Raw genomic sequence first — 24144 nt, 5'->3', positions numbered from 1 at the left:
AACTAGAAGCACAAGCATTTCGCTACTCTCGCATTAACATCTGCTAACCATGTATATGTGACAAATAAAATTTGATTTGATTAGCTACAGGATATGTGCTTTAAAGTTAATGTAGGCTTTATTTAAATAAATGTAAATCAAACTTATTTTGTGTTTGGTGCTCCTAACATGTTAAAGTTGGCAGCAGAAGTAGGCTACTGCCAATGAAAAGTGAATTTTCTGTACTGTGTTTTACAATAGCTAGATGTCAGTAGCGCCCAGAGAACACAGTACAAAAATAGGACTCAAGTGCGTAATTTCCGGTTCTAACAGCCAGAAATAACTGTGTTCGCCGGCAGGTCCAGGGTCAGCTTAAAAGGTTGATATTGCGAGCCACTCGGTCAATGAGCATCGTTGTAAAACGTATACTGATCCAAGATCAGGAATTTGAATGCGTTTTTACTTTCATGATTCACGTTGGGTAACATTCTGCCACCACTTTCGCATTGAGATCTTGACAAACTAGCTTAACATCATGGCAGTGGGCCTAATATCGTATCAGACTTTGAGTTGTCGATTGTTAAACCGTATGATTTCGCACCAAAGCGTGAGCACAATCTGCAGCTTTACACGCGCTTTATCGAGAAGGACTGGCACAGATCTCTCACCACAGACAGTCCACGGTCTGGTAGGTCATAGACATGGCTTACAACACTCAGACTAGGATCAAATGTGTTCACGGTTTGAAGCGTGGAATGACTAACAGCTTGAAGACAGATATCATTGTACCTTGTACCTATCCATCATGTTAACATATTGTGTGTACTCATGCACTGCGCAGGTAAATCTATGCGGGAGTTGGACGTGCCGGTCTTTTTACGACTCAAGATCATTCTCGTCTTTACCTCCACCGCCCCCTTCTGGTGATAAAACCAAAAAGACAGGGGTATGTAACGTATCAATTCATTTCTGAGTGATATGTAAACAACTGGCTGGGCACCTGATAAAACCTGGTTTTAATGTCTATGGATCAAATAAAGCACCGTGCCTTTTGCTTTGTCTTTAACCTTGTTGCTTTGCCTGTCTCCATTCATCTGTCCTCTGCAGCCAGTGACTTGGAAATCATTAGCAATAACATTTGCATTTGGGGGTGTTCTCCTTGCCGGAATGAAATATTTCAAGAAGGAAAAAGAAGAATGTAAGGACATTCACCTCTTGGCGTACTCACCATCATGCAGTAGGCTACATCCAACAGTGGATTTACACAAATTAATTTATGTTCTGAACTGGAGTTAATCGTCAGTTTCTGTACATGTTGGTAACAATTTGTTTTACATTATGTTGTCTTTTTTACACATGCACTGCAGTGATTGAAAGAGAAAGGACAAAGTCAATGGGCAAACCAGCACTTGGGGGTCCATTCTCTCTTGTGGATCAGAATAATAAACCCTGTAAAAGTGAGGATTTCCTCAGCCAGTGGGTCCTTATCTACTTTGGGTTTACACACTGCCCTGACATCTGTCCTGATGAAATCGAGAAAATGATTGAGGTGGTGGATGAAATAGGTAAAGTGTTTTATTTTAAACGTCTCTTATAATGCATCATATTATTTAGGAATGTCATGGCAATCAGATGTTGAGTGAGTAGCCTGTCAGTCACTCATATCATGTTTTCACAAAGCATAATGTTAACGCTACAACCCTGGAATGTACAGGAGATTTGTTGTGATCAACACCATGTCTTTCCATGTTTCTCAGACAGGATACAGTCTCTTCCAAACCTGACCCCCATCCTCATCACCATTGATCCTGACAGGGACACACCTGAGGCCATGGGGACATATGTGAAAGGTAAAGAGAACAAGCCATTAACTACTGTAGCTTCCATGTTATGGTAAAAGGGGCATTTAGACTCACATTGGTGGAACAATAACATTCCCCCTCTGTCCTCTATCCCCAGAGTTCTCCCCTAAGCTCATTGGCCTGACTGGGACAATGGCCCAAATTGACCAGGTCTCTCGAGCCTACAGAGTCTACTACAGCCAGGGACCAAAGGATGAAGACAACGACTACATTGTGAGTCTGATCCTGCTCTTATTCAGAACTCTCATTTGTTCATAGTAAAGTAGATATTCCCACTTTTCCCAGCTGAATTGATATCTAAATGAAACCTGCTTTATTCTTGACTGCAGGTCGATCACACAATCATCATGTACCTGGTTGGTCCGGACGGAGAGTTCAAGGAGTATTTTGGACAGAACAAGAGGAGCGCTGAGATCTCCTCTTCCATTGCATCACACATGAGGAAGTACAAGAAGGGGAATTAAGAGGTGAGATGGAGAACTGGTCAAGTGCACTGTCTGTGTCTGGGAACACCTCTTGTGTGCCTCTCTCACAGCCTTCAGAGACTGTCAGCAGCCTCTGGCCCAGCAGCCTCTGGCCCAGCAGCCTCTGGCCCTGCAGCCTCTGGCCCAGCAGCCTCTGGCCCTGGCCCATCAGGACTGAACGTTACCTTATTTTTTTCAATGACATGGAATATTTATCTGCATTACAGCTTTTCATTGAATTCAAATGTCTACGACTTACCATTCCCTTGTTGCGGTTCACCATTTAACATGGTCTCTAATATCATATTTAAGTCTAAGATGATTTAAAGTGATTGTTTGCAAGTGGGTGTGTACAACACTTAAGTGTTTATTTTTTCTGCTTTGCCCATTATTTAAATCGATGTGAAATACAATTGTTTCGACGTAAAATATGAGAGCCAAACAATAATACTTGATTTTAAGTACCTAAACAAATGTAACTACCATAAAATGGAGGGGGAAAGTATTCCCTGGAAATCAATACTGAAGAACTAAAGTTTTCCAGTGTTTACCCTTGGACACTCCTAATGGAAAAATACATGAATAGTTGTCGTTGTGCTGTTACAGTTCGGCTTTACTTCCTTTATACTAATTTTTAGCCGTGCTGTTAAGTCTGGCCCAATACCTGGACTCGTCTGTGACACCAGAAACATTTATGCACTGTAATAACTCTTTGGTTACTCGATTTGTACTATTCATAAATCAGTCATATTTCAACTGAATTTCCAAAGTAATGTTTAATTTATTAAACTTGAACTTACAATTATGTATGTCTGTCTGATTTATTATAATTTTTTTACTGCCCATGTAGTCGTGGGCTACCATGCAGGCTATCAGGGCTTCACTTTGTGCAACCATATTGTAGACTAGCCTGTTCCTAGTGGCAAACACGTGCTGGTCAGAGTTTAAGGTTGTTCGTAGGAGTTGTCAAGAGTAGAGTACTGTCCTAGATAATTAATTTAACAGCTTGATTTGTAATCATGTTGCTATTGATATGACAGCCAGGCCAATGTCTTGACTAGGCCCATTGTTCTGCAAATAAATGGTATTCTCTTTCTGGTTATAGCCATAGATGCATGATTGGCTCATAGTAACAAATCATTTTTGATGAATTTACACACACATTCATAATATATTTGTGTTTTATAATACATACAAATTATTTCTCAATATCCTTGCAAACTGAATATGCAGCTGATGACTGTATTTTAGGCAAGAACCTGTTGAGTTCCACCTTGGTAACCTGAACTAGAGAGGGCACAGCAGTTTTTCAGCACTCTTTGGCAAAGCACTCCACTCATTACTGGCTGTTTGGTGGTTTGTGATGACTGGGAAGAAATACTCTTCTAGATGAGAAGAGATCACCTTTCAGCTGTCAAAGTATCAAATCATCCTTTATGAGAATTTTATGTTGTATGCTCATGAATTCACCCACTGAACCGTTCCATATCTTGATTTGTTGTGTCCCACCTACAGTAAATGCCCGTCTCTTTGAAAAATTGGACAGGAGTCCCTTGTGCCTTATTCAATGTACACTGTTGCCCTGGAGAGTTGAGTTTGATGATACGATCAGTGTCTGTCCCTGTGGATGTCTTGTCTGAGACAGTCCCACTGAAACTGGGTGTTCTTTCAGACTACAAGTGGTTATCAGCAGCTTTATTTTGTGGTCTCCTGTCCGTTGACCCTCTAATCCAGGGGTGTCAAACTCATTCCACGGAGGGCCTAGTGTCTGCAGGTTTTTGTTTTTTCCTTTCAATAAAGCCCTAGACAACCAGGTGTGGGGAGTTCCTAACTAATTAGTGATGTTAATTCATCAATCAAGTATAAGGGAGGAGCGAAAACCCGCAGACACTCGGCCCCCCGTGGAATGAGTTTGACACCTGTGCTCTAATCTAAGGCAGATGCCCCTGTCCTCAGATCTATTTTCCACCAGGGGCAGGCATCAGTCTGCCTCGGACAGAACCAGCCAACGGGGATTGTCTCCTTACTACTTCTCTCGTTCGCACTGTGACTTCAAATTCCCACAATCTCGCAGTGTCCTTGACACAGTCAATGTACATACTCTACTGTAACGTGGAGGTCAGCATAAGCCCTACCCTGGTCTAGCCAGTGGTAGCGTGCCTACTGCCTGCCCATGACCAATTATACCCACAACTGTTGCCAGCCCTTCAAATGACATTTATGGGATGTTAAATCAACACCAATTAGGTTGGATTTGATACAGTGTCAGTTTGTGTCATAGTTTATGAAAATGAATGGCCCACACACCGTACAACTCTACTGACTCTTTCCTTGGAGACAGTTCACACATTCAGTTGACGTTTTATAGTTAAATGTTCTTTGTAACATGTTTATAGGGTAGAATAGGATCATGCATAGAGTGTAAGTCTAAAGAAATTGTTTAGCATTGTGCGCAGCTGAGTTAACCAATAGATATAAAGGAATTTGAAAGAATTCAGGCGTTGGCGTTCTATTGTCATCTGCATGTGACATCACATGAGTTTTAGAGGGAGCTGTGGAGGGTCATGATTATGACCACAGCACTTCTATGCTAGTCAGTTTACATTCTAACTGACGCGTGTTTAGGAGCTTGCCCAAAGGAGTGCATGATATCAGACAAACAGTCTAAACTAAACTACCTGGTGATGATGAGGCAGCATCTATCTAGTCCACAGGTGCCAAACTCATTCCACGGAGGGCTGGGTGTCTGTGGCTTTTCACTCTTCCCTTGTACCTGATCAATGAATGAAGGTCACTTAGTAAGGATGTCCCCATACCTGGTTGTCTAGGTCTTAATTGAAAGGAAAAAACAAAAGTTTTGGCCCTCCATGGAATGAGTTTGACACCCCCTGATCTAGTGTCTCTAAATGGGATGGCATGATCCTATATGTTGTGCTAGCTCTGGTCCAGGGCGTTAGTGACCGTTCCTTTACTAATGCGCACTAACACCCTGGACCAGAGATAATGTTGTGCTCAAAATGTACCACAGTATATCAGTCCATTTTTTTTTCAAAATAAGTTTTTAATTTGAATCAGTAAAATGTTTATTTCATAGAATTTACAATTGTTCTTGCATACTGCCACACGCAGAAATAAACAGAACATACACCAATTGAAAACATCTACAGCACTGTGAATGTATTGTATTGTTTGTCATTGCATTCTTGAAATGCCACCCGTATAGATGAAATAGATTACTTATTCAACAATACATTATATGGCCATACCAAAGCCCGCTATCAGCACTGGCATCACATGTGTCTGACATATGGTACACTTGAAACACATACTTGTGCTATATTGACATGGGCAACTGAGGAACATTAATAGAAATCCATTCTGGATTTTGTATGGATCTGGAGGGCTTTTTCGGATTCATTGTTACCCCTGTTGTTTGGAATGCTCTCTCGGCCATGCATAGACGGAGGCCTGGATTTGTTTGAATCTATGATGAGGCATGGGCTGCTTTTGTATGAGATGTATTCAGGTCGTCTGTAAATTGTTTTACTACATGTGACATCACAATTGGATGCAGCTTAGATGTTTGTATTGTCAGAAGTCTTGTATTGCTTCAGCGTGCTTCATTATAGAGCCGACAAAGGCCTCTGGTATTCAGTTTAGTAGATCTTTTTTGTTCAGAATTACTGTGTCAAATGTGCTGTGTCAGTATGTTTTATTTTTATTGCACATTTGTGTATTGGTCACTGTGACTCAATCCAATCTCATAGAGCAACATTACCTCAGTTTAGCATTAGGTCAATAGTCTTCAAAGCAGAACTGAAAAGGTTTTTGATAACATCTCTTTGTCTCAGGTCTTTGAATGACAATGGAATACACAGCAGACGGACATGTCTCTGTCTGTCTGGAACGTGCTAACTGCCACCTGTCAACCCCAGCCCGTATCGGGCCATGCCCTCCCAGTGACCCCTAAATGACCGTGATCCCAGTCGCCCAATGCCAGAATCTGAGCAATGCCCTAACAAACCTAATCTTCCCTGATCCCAGAAAATTAGGAATGTTGTGTCCGGACCCAAAGCCCTCTAAGCTGCCATCCTTAGCCATCATTGCTTTTTAATGGACAGTCTGCAGGGTTACAAGTGAAAACATTTAAATGTGACACAATACAGCTATAGATAGACAGTTGAAAATACAAAATGGACATACTTTACTTTTCCACGGTGGCGTATGAGCCAGATTTGATTGTTATCCAAATATAGAGAAGCTGTCAAGCAAATAGAAAAAAAAACAAGCCATCCCTTATAAACAGTATTGTTAGTGCGATGACAGCAGGGCATTGGAGGTATGTCTTTGGCGTACTGTTGAGACAGCAAACATTTAACAAAAGTAGAGGTTGCATCCATAGAGAGAGAGAGCATCCATACAGTCTTTGTCACTTTTCTGGAACTCCAGGGGTTGTCCTACTGTGATCATAGATTTTGTAACTCCAACACTCAGGTAAGAATAGACAAAATCATATAATTAGGCCTTTGATGTTTATTGGATCTTCTCAAGGAATATAGAGAATTTCTGCAATTATTATTTTTTATAGTATAATCCATGACCAACAGATCAAAATGAAGCATATGATGTATAATCAATTGTCTCCTTACTACACAACTTTAGAAAATGAGTGATGCTGAGATGGAAGTATTTTGGGTGGCTGCCTCGTACCTCCGCAAGCCGGAGCGGGAGAGGACTGCTGCACAGGTCAAGCCATTTGATGGCAAAACGGCCTGCTTTGTGGCAGATCTAAAGGTGGAGTATGTGAAAGGCAAAATCAAGAGCCAAGACATCTCCAAGGTCATAGTGGAGACTGAGGATGGGAGGGTGAGTACATATCAAATGTTCTAGAACATCTGACCATATAACTATGTTCTAACCCACTGGGCACAGACGTCAGTTTAACGTCTAGTTTACATTTACATTTGGTTGAGTTGTCAGCTAACGTGAATTCAAAGTGAAGTCAACAAAACATTCCACCATGGTTAAAAGTTGGGTTAAAAAAAGACAATATTCACTTACGTTGATGACTTTTTTCAAATCCAATCAGTTTTCCACATTGATTCAACGTCATCACATAAAATGTTTGTTGTTGAAATGACGTGGAAACAACATTCAACCAGTGTTTGCCCAGTGGGAAAGCATGTTATATTTTATTTACTATGTGAGAGTGACTGAAATTCAGAGTACATGTCATTTCTAAGCCTTCTTGGATGCTAAATAAAAAGTTAATTATGCCACCGTGGAATGATTTCGATGCAGTTTCATCCAGTTGTTATTCTAGAATGCAACTGGTTCGTTATTTGAATGGAAACTTGCCTCCACTAACTGCCCTCTCCTTTATTTGATCATGTTGCAGGTTGTCACAGTGAATCCGGATGACATCAGCCCCATGAACCCTCCTAAATTTGACAAGATCGAGGACATGGCCATGTTGACCCATCTCCATGATCCATCTCCACGGCTGTACAACCTCAAGGAGCGCTACGCTGCCAGGATGATCTATGTAAGCAGACACAGATCAGATTACATTTCAACTCAGTCATACGTACATCTTCTAATTGCATTGTCAATAAAACATCTACCAACTAGTTTCCTGGGTTCAATCAGATCAAGTCATCAATGACATAACGTGAGTTGTTCCCCTATTGCAGACCTACTCTGGGCTGTTCTGTGTGACTGTGAACCCCTATAAGCGGCTCCCGGTCCACAACCCAGAGGTGGTGGCTGGCTATCGGGGCAAGAAGCGCCAGGAGGTCCCACCCCACATTTTCTCCATCTCTGATAATGCCTAGCAGTTTATGCTAACAGGTATAATCTTCATTTCATGATGTATCATATTGTGGCAGCAAGCTATTACAGTATAGTTAACAGGTAATTTTATCCAGTGGTGTAAAGTTCTTAAGTAAAAATAGTTGAAAGTACTACTTAAGTAGTTTTTTGGGGTGTACTTTACTTTACTATTTCTATTTTTGACAACTTCTACTTTTACTCCACTACATCCCTAAAGAAAAGAATGTACTTTCTATTCCATACATTTGTCCTGACAATCAAAAGTACTCGTTACATTTTGAATGCTTAACAGGACATGAAAATTGTATAATTCACGCACTTAAAGAGAAAATCAATGGTCATCCCTACTGCATCTGATCTGGCGGACTCACTAAAAACAAGTAGATTTTACTGGGTGACTGTCGCTTTTACTTGAGTAATTTTCTATTAAGGTATCTTTACTTTTTCTCAAGTATGAAAATGGGGTAGTTGATTTTATCTTTTAACAGATTGTGAAAACCAGTCCATCCTTATTACGTAATGTACTGTTGCACATGCTGTTACTAATTGTCTGCCTCTGTAAAGAACTAGATTTACTAGGAAAATTTACATTATTATTCTCAATTGTGTTGTTCAATCTTGATTTTGACAGTGGAGAATCTGATGCAGGGAAGACTGTAAACACAAAGCGTGTCATCCAGTATTTTGCCACAATCGCAATGGCTGGAGGAAGTGATAAGAAGAAGGAAATCAATGGAAAAATTCAGGTTCTTGTTACATTAACATAAGATGTATATAGTTCCCTCTATTGCATTTTATGTTGCAAAAGTAATTTTTATTGCATTTACTGTAAAGTGTATTTACTCGTACTTACCAACACTTTTATTCTCAAAGGGAACCCTGGAGGATCAAGTCATCCAGACCAACCCTCTGCTGGAGGCTTTTGGGAATGCCAAGACAGTGAGGAACGACAACTCCTCTCGCTTTGTGAGTGGGTTTGATCAACATACAGTATGAGCATATAGGGTTAACATATAGCCAGGCATGCATTCACAAACCAGTCACCTTAGCTGAAATGTGACATTTAAAAAATAATTTAATATTTGGAAAACATACAGGGAAAATTCCTCCGCATCCACTTTGGAACAAAGGGGAAGCTGTCCTCAGCTGATATTGAGACTTGTGAGTTTGCTTGCCTATTTTCTTTGCAAATACAAGGCCATTGCTGTGGATTGGAACAAGATGTCCTTGATTTCTATGATTTCCTTCTTTAGATCTATTGGAAAAATCCAGGGTAACGTTTCAGCTCCTAGCAGAAAGGAGTTATCACATCTTCTACCAGATCATGTCCAATAAGAAGCCTGAGTTAATTGGTAGGTTGAGTAATTCTAGCTGGTGGATCTATGTAAAGCCATACACAGTAATTGTAGTTTTGGAATGCAAGGTTATTGGTTACTTTAAGGGGTCAATCTGTGATTGCTACATCCATTTGTGTACCAATTAATGATCCAATCCAATTAATGATATATACCCATTGATTCTTGAAGAATAAATGCCTCATGAGCTTAGGTCAACTGTCGTTCCCCATCAGAACCCAAAATATAAGATTGTTTACAAACAATGGAGTAAAACAATGTAATTGTAAATAAAAATTGTATAGCCGAGTCAGTCCTCACATCCATAGCTCTGTCTATGAATTTGAGAGTGGTTATATTTCCCCAGCCCGACCCCTCAACTGTTTACCAAAAACAGTGGTAGGTTAACCACTTTGTTGTTTGAACTGCAGATTGCCCCTTTAAATGTTTTGCATCTAAAAAGAGGGCTGGAATATGCAATCTGGAAAATGTGCTGTGCTGTGAGTTCAGCCTCCAACACCAATATAACCCCCAATGGTAAATATACACCTTCTCTATCATGTTCACCAGAGATGCTGCTCATCACCACCAACCCATATGACTACCCTTTCATCAGTCAGGGGGAAATAACGGTGCAAAGCATCAATGACACAGAAGAGCTCATGGCCACAGATGTGAGTCCACCTGTACCTTATATCGCATATCTTTATATTACCCACAAAGCTTGGAAAAGAACTACATTGAAAATATAATAGAAAACCCTCAACTGTACTGTATAAGATTGTCTTAGGGACTGATTAAATGTTTATATGTGTTTGACTGAGCTCCAATATCTGTCCCAATAGAGTGCCATTGATATCCTAGGCTTCAATGCAGAGGAGAAACTTGGGATCTACACACTGACTGGTGCTGTGATGCATCATGGGAACATGAAGTTCAAGCAGAAGCAGCGTGAGGAACAGGCAGAGCCTGATGGCACTGAGGGTCAGCAGTCTTTGGTTTTGACTTATTTAGAAATTCAAATTAAATCTTCACTTATCCACAGCCAGAATCCACTCATATTTTTTGTCTCATGTATCCAATAGTGGCTGACAAAGTCACCTACCTCATGGGCCTGAACTCTGCTGATTTACTGAAGGCTGTGGGCTATCCCAGAGTGAAGGTCGGGAATGAATATGTCACCAAAGGACAGACAGTTCAACAGGTATGACGACTACATTAAAGTGTGTACAGACATGAGTGACCCTCGCCCAACTCTCACAAATTTGAATTGTTCTAAAATGTGTTTTGTCTCATTTGCAGGTGAATAACTCCATGGGTGCCCTGTCTATGGCAGTGTATGATCAACTGTTCTTGTGGATGGTGACCAGAATAAACCAGCAGCTAGACACCAAATTGCCCAGGCAGCATTTTATTGGCGTTCTGGTCTTGGACATAGCAGGCTTTGAGATCTTTGAGGTATGAGTGGACTCCTCATTTGAAAGAGATTTAGAACAACATAATAATTGATTGTATGTTATTTAATTATATTTTGTAAACCATGCAGATGAACAGCCTGGAACAGCTCTGCATCAACTTCACTAATGAGAAACTGCAACAGTTTTTCAACCACCACATGTTTGTGTTGGAACAAGAGGAATACAAGAAGGAAGGAATAGACTGGGAGTTCATTGACTTTGGTATGGACTTGGCTGCCTGCATTGAGCTTATTGAGAAGGTATTGTGACCTTTTCAGCCTTCCTTTAAGTCACTCTTTACAGTCTAACTTAATTGATTCAATAAGTTAGGATCAACAGGACAGAGTTGAAAAACATCTGTTTATTGACAGTAATTCAAAAGTTTACAAGCAAAGTATTGACATTTAGTAGACAGACATGATCAAAACAATGAACTTCTATACCTTGGTTCTTCTAAACCCGTTGCACTAAATCTTCCACAGCCAATGGGTATTTTCTCCATCCTTGAAGCAGAATGCATGTTTCCAAATGCAACAGACTGCTCCTTCAAGAACAAACTCTACGACCAGCATCTTGGGAAGAACAGCTACTTCCAGAGCCCAAGCCTGCCAAAGCCAAGGCAGAGGCCCACTTCACCCTGGTGCCCTACGCTGGCACTGTGGACTACAACATCGGTGGCTGGTTGGAGAAGAACAAGGACCCGCTGAATGACACTGGTACAACTGTACCAAAAAGCTGCCCTGAAACTATTGTCTCAGTTGTTTGCAACGTTTGTCTTAGTTGATGGTGAGTTTACATCAGCATTATAAGACTTAATTGTTTTATGTCTCTCTTTCTGTAGCTGATAGAAACCAAAGAGGAGCAAAAAAGGGGTCCTTTTTCCAGACTGTCTCTGCACTTTTCAGGGTAAAACTGTTTCCCCCTACTATGAACATGTATATCCATCTAATGATCGTTTGTAGACTTCAGAACATTTCCGCACAATTCAGTGAGCATTGTTTTGCTTGTTCATTATTTTTTAAATATTTCATAACCTTCCCTCAGGAAAATCTCAACAAGTTTATGTCTAACCTGAGGTCCACACATCCCCATTTTGTGAGATGCATCATCCCAAACGAGACCAAAACACCAGGTATGTAAAGGTTTGAAACATGTAATGTGGGTTGTTTGCTCTCAAGGCTGCCTGACCTGACAGAATTCTGCCTTTCCATGTAGGGGCCATGGAACACTACCTCGTTTTGCATCAGCTGCGCTGTAACGGTGTGCTGGAGGGTATCAGGATCTGCAGGAAGGGGTTCCCAAGCAGGATTATATATGCTGACTTCAAGCAGAGGCAAATCCTTCATTGATCCCTGTTACCTATAAGAAAAACAATTCAACAAACATGAGCTCAAGGATAAATGTGGACTGTTTCCCCAACAAATACAGAATCCTGAATGCCAGTGCTATCCCAGAGGGGCAGTTTATTGACAGCAAAAAGGCATCAGAGAAGCTACTGTCCTCCATCGACGTAGACCACGCCCAGTACAAATTTGGATACACTAAGGTATTGTGACAAAACAATGTTATTATCTGACCTATAGGGATGATGTTATCGAGTGATATGAGCAGTTGTCGTCTTCTGTAGTGTACATTCAGACAGTGGTGCACCAACTCAGAATAGCATTTGCATTCTTTGTGTTTGTATGTGTATATTAGGTGTTCTTTAAAGCTGGCCTGTTAGGTCTGCTGGAGGAGATGAGAGATGAGCGCCTGGCAGTGTTGTTGACTCGCATCCAGGCTGTCTCCAGGGGCTACGTCACCAGGCAGAGGTTCAAGGAGATGTCAAGGAAAAGGTCTAAGAAACATATTTCTGTAATGGAAAAATGAAGACAGTACAGCTCCTATGAACTTCAATAAAGGATGGGATTTTTCTTTTTGCCACTACATAGGGAATACATTTTCATCATCCAATATAACATCCGGTCATTCATGAACGTGAAGAACTGGCCTTGGATGAGGCTCTACTTCAAGATCAAGCCCCTTTTGCGAAGCGCAGAGGCTGAGAAGGAGATGCAGACGATGAAAGAGGACTTCTCAAACGTCAAAGGCGAGTTTGCAAGGTCAGACGCCAGGAGGAAGGAACTTGAGAAAAAGACGGTGGTCCTTGCTCAGGAGAAGAATGACCTTTACCTCCAGATTCAAGTGGTGGGTTTCTGTCAGGTTTTTAAGAACATGCTTTATATTAGATGTGTGTAGATGTTGCATGGTTCTTATCAATATATAGCACTTTCTATGAGTTACATATTAACATTTCAAGAAGTACCAAACTTTAATTGAATCCAATGAACACAAATCAAATTGTATTTGTCCCGTACTTCGTAAACATCAGGTGTAGACTAACAGTGAAATGCTTACTTATGGGCCCTTCCCAACAATGCAGAGAGAAATATATTTAAAAAATAGGAATAAATAGACAATGAGTAGCGATAACTTGGCTATATACACGAGGTACTAGTACCGAGTGGATGTGCAGGGATACGAGGTAATTGAGGTAGATATGTACATATAGTAAGGATAGTGACCAGGCAGCATTATATATAATAAACAGTAGCAGCAACCCTGTTACAGTGGTTTTATTGTCTAAGGTATGCTACTTGTTCATATTTCAATAGGAAAGAGAGAACTTCTCTGATGCAGAGGAGAGATGTGAGGGGTTGATCAAGAGTAAGATCCATCTAGAGGCAAAAACCAAGGAGTTCTCTGAGAGAATTGAGGAAGAGGAGGAGATCAATGCAGAGATCACTGCCAGGAAGAGGAAACTGGAGGATCCGAGCTTAAAAGGGATTTAGACGACCTGGAGCTCACTATTACCGAGGTTGAGAAGGAGAAATATGCCACAGAAAATAAGGTCAGGGCATCTGATAAGCACATCACCCCATGCCTTTAAATCTCATAACCACAATGAATAGAGGGTAACTGTCTGCATTCTTTAACACATGTGAAACATTTGACAGAAGAGTTGACCACATTAGAACAACATCTTCTGAAGTCTTCAAAGGACATCAAGGCATTGCAAGAGGTGCACCAGCAGACCCTGGATGAACTCCAGGCAGAGGAGGACACAGTCAACACTCTAAGACAAAGGTGAAGCTGGAGCAACAGGTTGATAATGTAAGCATCAAGTGACTTATACACTTTTGTCTTTTGTTAGCATTCTTTCAAGATTTCAATTGTTCTGGACTATGGTCTCCTTCCAGCTTGAGGGATCTCTAGAGCAGGAGAAGAAGGTGCATGCGGATTTGGAAAGAGCCAAAAGAAAACTTGAGGGAGATCTCAAGCTGTCCCAGGAAAATGTAAAGGACCTGGAGAATGAAAGACAACAAATGGATGAAAGATTTAAAAAGTAAGTTAGAAATGATCATTGAGTTTATGGAGATTAAACTCTTGATTCACATATTGATAGAGCAATATTTGAAAGTGATAGAAGCAGCACAAACAATGGAACATCAACTAATTTCCATTCAATGAATTCTCAAATGTTTTCAGGAAGGATTTAGAGTTCAGTTACCTGCAAGGTAAAATTGAGAATGAACAAATATTGAGCTCTCAACTTCAGAAGAAAATAAAGTTGTTTCAGATATGTGATTTGTGAAAATAAATGAAATGCATACATTGTAACTTTTGCCCAAATTTTGACGGAATATTTTTTTTTACCACAGGAGGAACTCGACGAGGAAATCGAAGCTGAGCGCTCTGCTCGGGCCAAGATAGAGAAGCAGAGGTCTGATCTCTCCAGGGAACTTGAGGAGATCAGTCAGAGACTGGAAGAAGCTGGTGGAGCCACTGCTTCCCAAATTGATGCAAACAAGAAGCGCGAAAGTGAGTTTCAGAGGCTGCGTCGTGATCTCGAAGAGTCCACCCTGCAGCATGAGTCAATCACTGCTGCTCTCCGCAAGAAGCAGGCAGACAACATGGCAGAACTGGGAGAACAAATGGGCAACCTCCAGAGAGTTAAGCAGAAACTGGAGAAGGAGAAAAGTGAATACAAGATGGAAATTGATGACTTGGCCTGCAACGTGGAGAGTGTTCTCAAAAGCAAGGTAGGTTCATCAGATGTTGACCATGTTGATATTCAACATACAAAAGAAACCCATTCACTATACACCAGCCTGGTCTCATAGACTAGCGGTAGCATAGTAAACGTAAATCCAGGAAGTTCAAATGAGTATGATATGTTAAGTTTGGTATGGTTATATAAGACAGAAGGTTGCTTAAGGCAAAAAATGAAAATAGGTTGGGTGTATAATGCGAACGTCTAGCAATCCGTAGGTTGTGTGGGTGGGTAGCTACTTTGCAACTACTTAGCTGAAAGCTAACCCTAACTTTTTAACTTAAATCCTAGCCTAGCTAACATTAGCCACATAAAATAGAAATTTGTAAATTCGTAACATAACACAAATTGCGACATATCATAGAAATGGATGATGGACATCTGCAAATGAATACATACCATACGAAACATTACATTTACTATGTTACGTCTACCCCTGAGTCCAGGTTGGACACACTGGTTACTTACTGTTATTTTTAACATTTTAGGCTAACCTTGAGAAACTGTGCAGAACTCTTGAAGACCAAAGTAATGAGTACAAGAACAAATCTGACGAGGCCCATGAGTCGCTAAATGATTACACTGCCCTGAATGCTCGCTTGCAAACAGAAAATGGTAAGTTTCAGGTAAATCCCATTTATATGAAGGACACCAAGGACTTGATACATAGTTTGAGAACTACGCTGCTAGTGTGCTACTTTTACAATATATATTGAAGAGGTGAGCTCAAACGCCAGCTTGAGGAGAAGGAGCTAACTGTGTCCCAGCTGAGCAGAGTGAAACTAGTGAGCAGTCAACAGATTGAAGAGCTGAAGAGACTTTGAGGAGGAAGTTAAGGTTAGACAAACTCTTGCCAATTACAAGCCATAATTATTTCACAATGACGATATAAACTAAGACTAACTTTATGAATTGTCTCTGGCTTTAGGCTAAGAATGCCCTGGCCCATGGTTTACAATCAACCCACCATGACTGTGACCTGCTCCGGGAGCAGTATGAGGAGGAGCAGGAGTCCAAGGCTGAGCTGCAGCAGAGCATGTCCAAGGCCAACAGTGAGGTAGATCTGTGGAGTATGAGACTGATGCCATCTAGCGCACTGAGGAACTTGTGGATGCTAAATTAGTGCACTGATGGGTAAAACATATATTATTTTGCAACATACATTCATTAATTAATTTACTACTGTTTGTTCCTCTTTGAAGGAGGAAGCTTGCCCAACGCCTCCAGGATTCTGAAGAGCAGACAGAGACAATGAATGCTAAGTGTGCCTCACTGGAGAAGACCAAGCAGAGACTACAAGCAGAGACTACAAGCAGAGACTACAAGCAGAGACTACAAGCAGAGACTACAAGCAGAGACTACAAGCAGAGACTACAAGCAGAGACTACAAGCAGAGACTACACGCAGAGACTACACGCAGAACCAGAGGAACTTTGACAAAGTAATCATACTGACTCCTTTTTTTGTCTGAACCAGACTGTGGTGGTTCGGTCTCAACAATAGGTATGAATTTCATGTGATTTTTTTAATATCAGGATCTTGCTGAATGGAAAGAGAAGTATGAAGAGACCTGGTCTGAGCTGGATGGCTCACGAAGGGAGTCCAGGTCTCTGAGCACAGAGCTATTCAAGATGAAAAACACATTTGAAGAAGCCCTGGATCACTTAGAGAACATGAAGAGAGAGAATAAGAACCTTCAACGTATGATCATCATCACCCTCGGAAATCATAACAACATATCCTCATAGAATGTATGTATGAGTTTTAGCTTATAGGTCTGCATGTAACAAACATATTGCTTTGTCAATTTTCAGAGGAAATAACAGATATCACTGAGCAAGTGGGACAGTCTGCAAAGACCTTCCATGACCTGGAAAAGGCAGCGAAACAAGCTGAACAGGACCAGATGGACACCCAAACAACTCTTGAAGAAGCTGAGGTTCGCCATTTTCTCACACATATTGTGCATTCTCCTACATGTATTATTTGAATATGACCGCAAATGTTTCTGTTCTGTGCACTTGTGTCTTCTTCTAGTCCTCCCTTGAACATGAAGAGGCCAAGATGCTCCACCTTCAACTGGAGTTGAACCAGATCAAGTCAGAGGTTGACAGAAAGGTGGCAGAGAAAGATGAGGAAATAGACCTGCTGAAGAGGAACCATCAGAGGACCGTGGACTCCCTGCAGAGTGCTCTAGATTCTGAGACCCACAGCAGAAACGATGCCGCCCGAGTCAAGAAGAAGATGGAAGGGGACCTAAATGAGATGGAGATTCAGCTGGGCCATGCCAACCACCAAGCAGCTGATGCTACCAAGCAGCTCAGAAACATCCAGGGCCAGCTCAAAGTTAGTGTTTGGTTCCAGAAACCCATCTTCTTTCAACCATAACACTCACCATCTCTATCAAAGTTCTAGTCAGTGGGTAGTGGACTTATTCATGACCTTTCTGTTTCAGGACACTCAGGTCCATTTGGATAATGCCCTCCATGGGCAGGAGGACTTGAAGGAGCAGCTGGCCATTGTAGAACGGCGCAATACACTGATGATAGCAGATATTGAGGAGATGAGGGCAACACTAGAGCAGTCAGAGAGGTGCCGTAAACTGGCCGAGCAGGAGCTGGTCGACGTGAGCGAGAGGATGCACCTGTTGCACTCTCAGGTGAGGCCCCATAAACAATTCAGAACTTTGGCCTTCAGTTAAATGTATCAGTTTAGCTTATTGTGTTACCTTATCTCTTTACTCATTTAACACAACACTGGTCTCATCAGCACAAAAAAGAAGATGGAGTCTGACATAACTCAGCTGCAATCAGAGGTGGAAGATGCAGTCCAAGAAGCAAGAAATGCAGATGATAAAGCTAAAAAGGATATTATAGATGTAAGTCCGAACTGTAAATCTCAGCCCAAATGAAGTCTGCTCAAACAATGTCTTGATCGATTACAAATTCTGTATCGATAGACTGCCATGATGGCTGAGGAGCTGAAGAAGGAGCAGGACACGAGTGGTCACGTGGAGAGGATGAAGAAGAACCTGGAGGTCACTGTTAAAGACTTGCAGCAGCGTCTGGATGAGGCTGAGCAGTTAGCCCTGAAAGGTGGAAAAAAAGAGCTCCAGAAACCAGAGACCAGAGTAAGGATAAAGATAAATGTTTTATTTCCAGTTCACACTCTCTTAGGTTGTGATTCTTTTGTAATACATTATTTACACTCAAGGTTAGAGAGCTGGAGAATGAACTGGAGGCAGAGCAAAAACGAGTTGTGGAAGTCATGAAGGGTGTGCGAAAATATGAGAGAAAAGTCAAGGAGCTCACATATCAGGTAAAATATGTTTGGTTGCTTATTCCTGACTTTCATCAAATCATGATAAAATATGTGAGTAATTAATAACACTGGGTTTGTAGGGTGAGGAAGATAAGAACAATGTAGGCAGACTGCAGGAGTTGGTCAACAAGCTGCAGATCAGGGTGAAAGCTTACAAAAGGCAGAATGAGGAGGAGGAGGTACAATATATTATTGGCAACAACTGTGTATAGTATTATTAGATAAATAGGACAACAGTTCACCACTTCTAACTTATTCATATCTATCTATTTTCTGTGAACCACAGGAGGAGCAGACCAGTATCAATTTGGCTAAATTCAGGAATGTGCAACATGAGCTTGATGAAGCTGAGGAGCGGGCAGACATAGCAGAATGCTAAGTGAACAAATTAAGAGCTAAGAGTCTTGATGTTGGCGTCAAGGGAGAAGAATAGAGATATGGGCATCTTCTGCTGTAATTCATGTTTAGAATTACAATAACTCAGACACAGAATGTAGATCCAGTATACAATAATTATTGTTGCAAAGATACATGCATGCTTACACCGTTGTACGTTCCTGGATGTTAGCATTCCTCCGTGCTATAGTTTCACTGCCATGCTCAGATGTTCTACTTAAAAGCAGACAATTACAATGAAATACAGTACAAATGAATGTAACTTATAAAACTAGAATTAAATACTACAAAGCAGTATCATACTGGTCTATTGTCTTTGTGTCATGAAATGTGAGGTAACACTTTTACCATAGACCAAGGGTTCCCAAACATTTTGCTTCGTGAACCACCAATTGAGGTGTCTTGAGTCGCAAACCACCATAAAGGTTGAGCGATGAAAAAAACATACACAGACCAAAGAATAATTAGGAATTGATGAATAAAACCCTCTTCTTCAAGTCATTTAACTGAATGTAGATTTGATTATGGGCTCTTCAAATTGTATTGGTCACATACACATATTTAGCGGATGTTATTGCGGGTGTAGAAAAATGCTTGTGTTCCTAGCTCCAACAGTGCAGTAGTATCTAACAGTTCACAACAATACACACTCATCTAAAAGTAAAAGAGTGGAATTAAGAAATATATAAATATTAGATCGAGCAACGTCGGAGTGGCATTGACTGAAATACAATAGAATAGAATACAGTATATGTCTTGTGACCAATTGCATAGACTATATAAAAAAAAGAACAGTTATTTTAGGTATCTTATTTTCAAATATATGGGCATGTTAAGGCACCATAATTTAAAAGCAAAATTAAACAAACAACCTACTTCCAAGAAAGACAATATCATTTAATACCTGAGCTGTGATATTTCTGGGCGGAATGGTTGTTGTGAAAAACTAAACCCATCACAGTATGTACCCATAAATAACGTCTCATAGCCATTCTTCAGTGTATGTTAGAGAGCTCTGGATCCAACTTTGAGTGAATACAGACAGATTCCAGGGATAGCTATCTGACAACAGTTTGGCCTCACTGACCTAGACATTAGGAGACATACAGCTTGATTCTGGGCGAGACAGAGTGCAGAAAAATACAATCCAAAAGCATTTGATTAAAACGCCAGGCATTATTGGAGAAACATTCATACTCCAGGAGATTAGCTTCCCCTCATACAGGCTTATGTCAGAGGTGTCCACTCATCTCTCATTTATCAAAGAGACATCTGTCAGGAGCTACAGTACATCAAAATCATCCACTGCTTTTATCAGTAACGATCATGAATACACAATGACTTTCGAAGATGAAAAGATATTAGGACAAGTTGAGAATGCAAACACACTGTCCACTTATCACCACGTATAGATACTGTACATACCAGATCACTGTGTGAATTCCTGAACCTCTCCCCCAGCTCACTCTAATCAGAAAATGCATCTCATTAAAGCATCCAAACTCAGAGCTTACTAATGGAAGAAAAAAACATTTTGTGAAGCATAGAGATCAAGGAACACCCTCTGGTTAATCTGACAGGCATGCTGTTAATATGAGATCCTTGAAGATGGAACTCATGACAGATATTCATGTGACTGCAAGAAGTTACTAACTGCAGGCATTGGCTCCATTGTTGTAGTACTGTTCAACGACCAATAGATGGAGACACACAAGTTACAATAATCAAGCTATACTTTAATGTGGCAGGCAACAAGCAATCATGCTTATTGTAATCACACCAACGTATTATTCATTGCTATGTAACCTATTGCTGCATACAAATCTTCTTGGAAGTTAATGCAACAGTTCCACCTGCAGATAGATTATAATGTATATGATATGTAGCAGTGGAGGAATACAAATATGATTTTGTGACCTATTTACTGGTGATTGGTCAACTGCCACTTCAGTGTACACAAACAGTATCTTCCTGTTACACGGATGCTTCTCCTTCTCTGCAGTTGAACACAAACAATACAACACTACTTCACGTCCCTGCAACAAATGGGTTTTGTTGGATTATGATAAGGTAATAACCATAGACATCCTATAATTACATTTGAATTAGGATCCTATATTGTGTTATAGCATAAGATATGTAATTCTAAGCTGTATTTTTCTTTTTTAACTCAGAGAAATGGAAGTGAGAAGTAAACGGCTGCACAGTGCACCTATAAGGAATGAGCAAGAGGAAACTCTGAAGTACCTCACTAAAGCACAGATGATGATGCCGCAACATTTTGTAAGCATTGTAGGTACAAGGTACAGCGTGGATTATTAAAATGCACAATTGGCATAGCGTCGTCCGGGTTAGGGAGGGTTTGGCCGGTAGGGATATCATTGTCTCAGTATGTAAATGTAATAAAATGTATGCACTCTACTGTAAGTCGCTCTGGATAAGAGCGTCTGCTAAATGACTAAAATGTAAAATGTAATTGAGAAATTACAGCACTTTTTGTACTTAGTCTCCCGTATGTTAGGGGACCAAAAGTATTGGGACAAATTTACTTATATGTGTATTAAAGTAGTCAAAAGAGAGGTATTGGTCCCATATTTCTAGCATTCAATGACTCCATCAAGCTTGTGGCTGTACAATTTGTTGGATGCATTTGCTGTTTGTTCTGGTTGTGTTTCAGATTATTTTGTGCCCAATATAAATAAATGGTAAATAATGTATTATGTAATTTTGGAGTCACTTTTACTGTAAATAAGAATATAATATGTTTCTTAACACTTCTAAGAAAAAGTGTCACTGTCCCAATAATTACAGAGGGCACTGTATATACACATACAGTATATCAACAGCATCTGTGTCTCAGTAAGCCATGTTATTGCAGGTCTTTTTTAAAGCCTGTCTGCTGGACACTCTTGAGGAGTTGCGAGATGAAAAACTGGCCTCTCGGTTGACAGGCACTCAAGCATTGTTGCCGTGGGTACCTCATGAGAAAATAATTTTCTTAGCTGGCTAATAAGAAGTAAGACAACCCATCAATTGAACTATTTGTATCCTTACCATTAAAAGAAAGTACATGCTTAGAACATTAGAACTGGTCAATAATATGGCAATACAATTATCTCTTTTTCAGAGATTGTGTGTTCATTCTGCAATACAACCTCCTCTTATTCATAGATGAAGCTGTCCATGGATGAAGCTGTACTTCAAGATCAAGCCCCTTCTGAAGAGTTCAGATAGTGAAAAGGAGGTGGAGAAGATGGAGGACTTCCTCACATGTAAGGAGGACCCGGCAAAGGCAGAGGCCAAGAGAAAGGAACTGGAGGAGAAGATGGTTTTTCTGTTCGCGGAGAAACAAAACCTCATGTCACAAGTTCAATCTGTAAGTGCTATTAGAATTGTCAACATGAACTATCATTGCTTTTAAACATATCGGGTGTAGTGTAGTGTTTAAGAAGTGTTCCATTAGACAGACTGTCACGCCCTGAACTTAGTTCCTTTGTTATGTCTCTATTTTGGTTTGGTCAGGGCGTGAGTTGGGGTGGCATTCTATGTTTTGTAGTCTAGGTTTTGTATTTCTGTGTTTGGCCTGGTATGGTTCTCAATCAGAGGCAGCTGTCGATCGTTGTCTCTGATTGAGAATCATACTTAGGTAGCCTGTTTCCCACTATGGGTTGTGGGTAGTTGTTTTCTGTGTCTGTGTTTTTTCCATACAGAACTGTTTCAGTCTCGTTCATTCTGTTTTGTCATTCAGTGTTCATGTTCAGTTGGATTTCATTAAAATGGACACTTACCACGCTGAACATTGGTCCGATCTTTCATACTCGTCATCAGGCGAGGACGAGTACCGTTACAATGGACAGCAGGATAGCCTAGTCTGCAAGGGCTTTGAACTTAATGTTCACACACAAGGTGTCTTTACACAATGAATGTATGGGATAACAGATGAATGAATACATACATAAACTGAGAACGATCAAATAAGACATTGTAGTTCAAGTTGTTGGACACTGAATATTGTGCTTTGGGGTGACAAACGTAATTCAATTTTAAGAATTACATGTATTGAGATGTCAGATACTGTGTTTATTTATGTATCTGTTGCTTGGTGTAACATTTTATGGATTTTAAATTGTCAAATCAAATATTCTAAAGGCTATTCCTTTTCATTCTGTATGAGTGAAAGCATCACACTGCTTGTTTCACCGTTATCTTCCACAAGAGGGTGCTTACTTACTGAGCTTAAGCAACTCCTTGTTCTTAACGTAGCCACATCAATCACGTTCTGATGTGAAAAGTTTTTCTAGTACAAGATGTCGATGACAATAAGCAAGCCTTTCAAACCTGTCGTCTTTCATTTCAAAATGTACAGTAATAGGGCCTGCCTGACTAGAAGGACTCCTCCGCACACGCATGCATGCACACACACGTGATGTACCTATGTGTATATACAGTACACTTTGCAATATTGATCAAAGGTACAGTATATGAAGTGTATTTGAAAGTTGAGCAATCTGAAAAGGGACTATTATGCTCTGCAGGCTGATCAACTCATGAACTCATTAACTGATCAGTCTGATCAACTCATGAACTCATTAACTGATCAGATACAGATACTCCACAGCTGCTGTAGGCGCATGTTTGTGTTTTATACCCCTCATATCAGACGAGAGAACCAACATTGAATTCTTGCTGCTCCTTCAGTGAAGATTGTTTGATAACATGAAACAGTCCATTGAAGTCGGTCAATGATGCTCCAGTATGCTCTGGAGCTAATAAACGGTGCTTTGCCACTTGTCAACAAGTTCAGTCAACAAGAAACACTGTGTCCTCATTTATGGAACGTTTAGTGTGAGCTTATGTGTTCTTCTAACTCATATTCAAAACGCAGGAGGACAACGTGTTCGTTTCAGACATTATCATGTGTTGTCAATCATCAACATCTCAAGAATCTCATCATGAAGCCGTCCCTATAGTGCAGATTGCGTACCAGATATACTACTGTAACAGGCTTTGATAACTTAATGCTGAGTATGAGTTCTGTGTCTTATAGGTAATGTAAGCCTTTGTTCTGATTTGCATTAAGCTGAGTGATTGTGAGAAGGACAAAATTAGTAGGCCATAAAAACATATTCCACACAAATAGTCCCCCATGGCCTTGATGAGCTCTTAAGGACATGTCAGACATCCTGGCTGTAAATGAACTTGATGTTGAACAGGACGACTCCGCTTGAAAGTTGGGTTTCTAAAGATTGAAAATGTGTCTGCTGTCTTCTCTGGTTCTTATCGCTTTTTCATTTAGATCTCTGTCTAGCCAGCTGCCAGATGATGTAGCCTGGCCGGCTGCATGCCATCTTAGAGATAGTCAGTCACAATCAGTCAGTATCAGAGGGGAGTGTGGCAGCTCGAACA

General features: G+C 40.6%; 2 protein-coding genes and 1 pseudogene across 3 annotated transcripts in view; all 3 read left to right on the top strand.

Moving 5' to 3' along the window:
- Window positions 1–310: 310 nt before the first annotated feature.
- LOC129833489 (protein SCO1 homolog, mitochondrial-like) lies at window positions 311–3110 on the top strand. Its single transcript, XM_055898134.1, has 7 exons — window positions 311–667; window positions 821–925; window positions 1087–1177; window positions 1347–1544; window positions 1737–1829; window positions 1939–2054; window positions 2171–3110. The coding sequence occupies exons 1-7, from the start codon at window positions 515–517 to the stop codon at window positions 2303–2305; spliced, it is 891 nt and encodes a 296-aa protein (XP_055754109.1). The 5' UTR covers window positions 311–514; the 3' UTR covers window positions 2306–3110.
- Window positions 3111–6967: 3857 nt separating this feature from the next.
- On the top strand, window positions 6968–19001 carry LOC129833486 (myosin-8-like; annotated as a pseudogene).
- A 2624-nt stretch (window positions 19002–21625) lies between these two features.
- LOC129833484 (growth arrest-specific protein 7-like) overlaps window positions 21626–24144 on the top strand; it is a 37998-nt gene continuing 35479 nt past the window's right edge. Inside the window, exons 1-2 of one of the 2 annotated variants that reach the window (XM_055898123.1) lie at window positions 21626–21754; window positions 21910–22114. In XM_055898123.1, coding sequence (XP_055754098.1) covers window positions 21926–22114 — 189 coding nt within the window. In that variant the 5' untranslated portion in view covers window positions 21626–21754; window positions 21910–21925. The remainder of the gene's footprint in view (window positions 21755–21909; window positions 22115–24144) is intronic. The other variant, XM_055898124.1, reaches the window with a different exon arrangement.

Source organism: Salvelinus fontinalis, chromosome 34, assembly GCF_029448725.1.
Source record: "Salvelinus fontinalis isolate EN_2023a chromosome 34, ASM2944872v1, whole genome shotgun sequence".
Taxonomy (NCBI): domain Eukaryota; kingdom Metazoa; phylum Chordata; class Actinopteri; order Salmoniformes; family Salmonidae; genus Salvelinus; species Salvelinus fontinalis.
Note: the sequence above shows the minus strand (reverse complement) of the source record. Positions and strands in the feature narration are given on the sequence as shown.

Bases quoted from the DNA above. Each gene is read 5' to 3' on its own strand.
- LOC129833489 (XM_055898134.1), top strand. From the start codon at position 515: ATGGCAGTGGGCCTAATATCGTATCAGACTTTGAGTTGTCGATTGTTA. The intron at 926-1,086 runs GTATGTAACGTA...TGTCCTCTGCAG, and splicing joins ATAAAACCAAAAAGACAGGG to CCAGTGACTTGGAAATCATT. The intron at 2,055-2,170 runs GTGAGTCTGATC...TCTTGACTGCAG, and splicing joins ATGAAGACAACGACTACATT to GTCGATCACACAATCATCAT.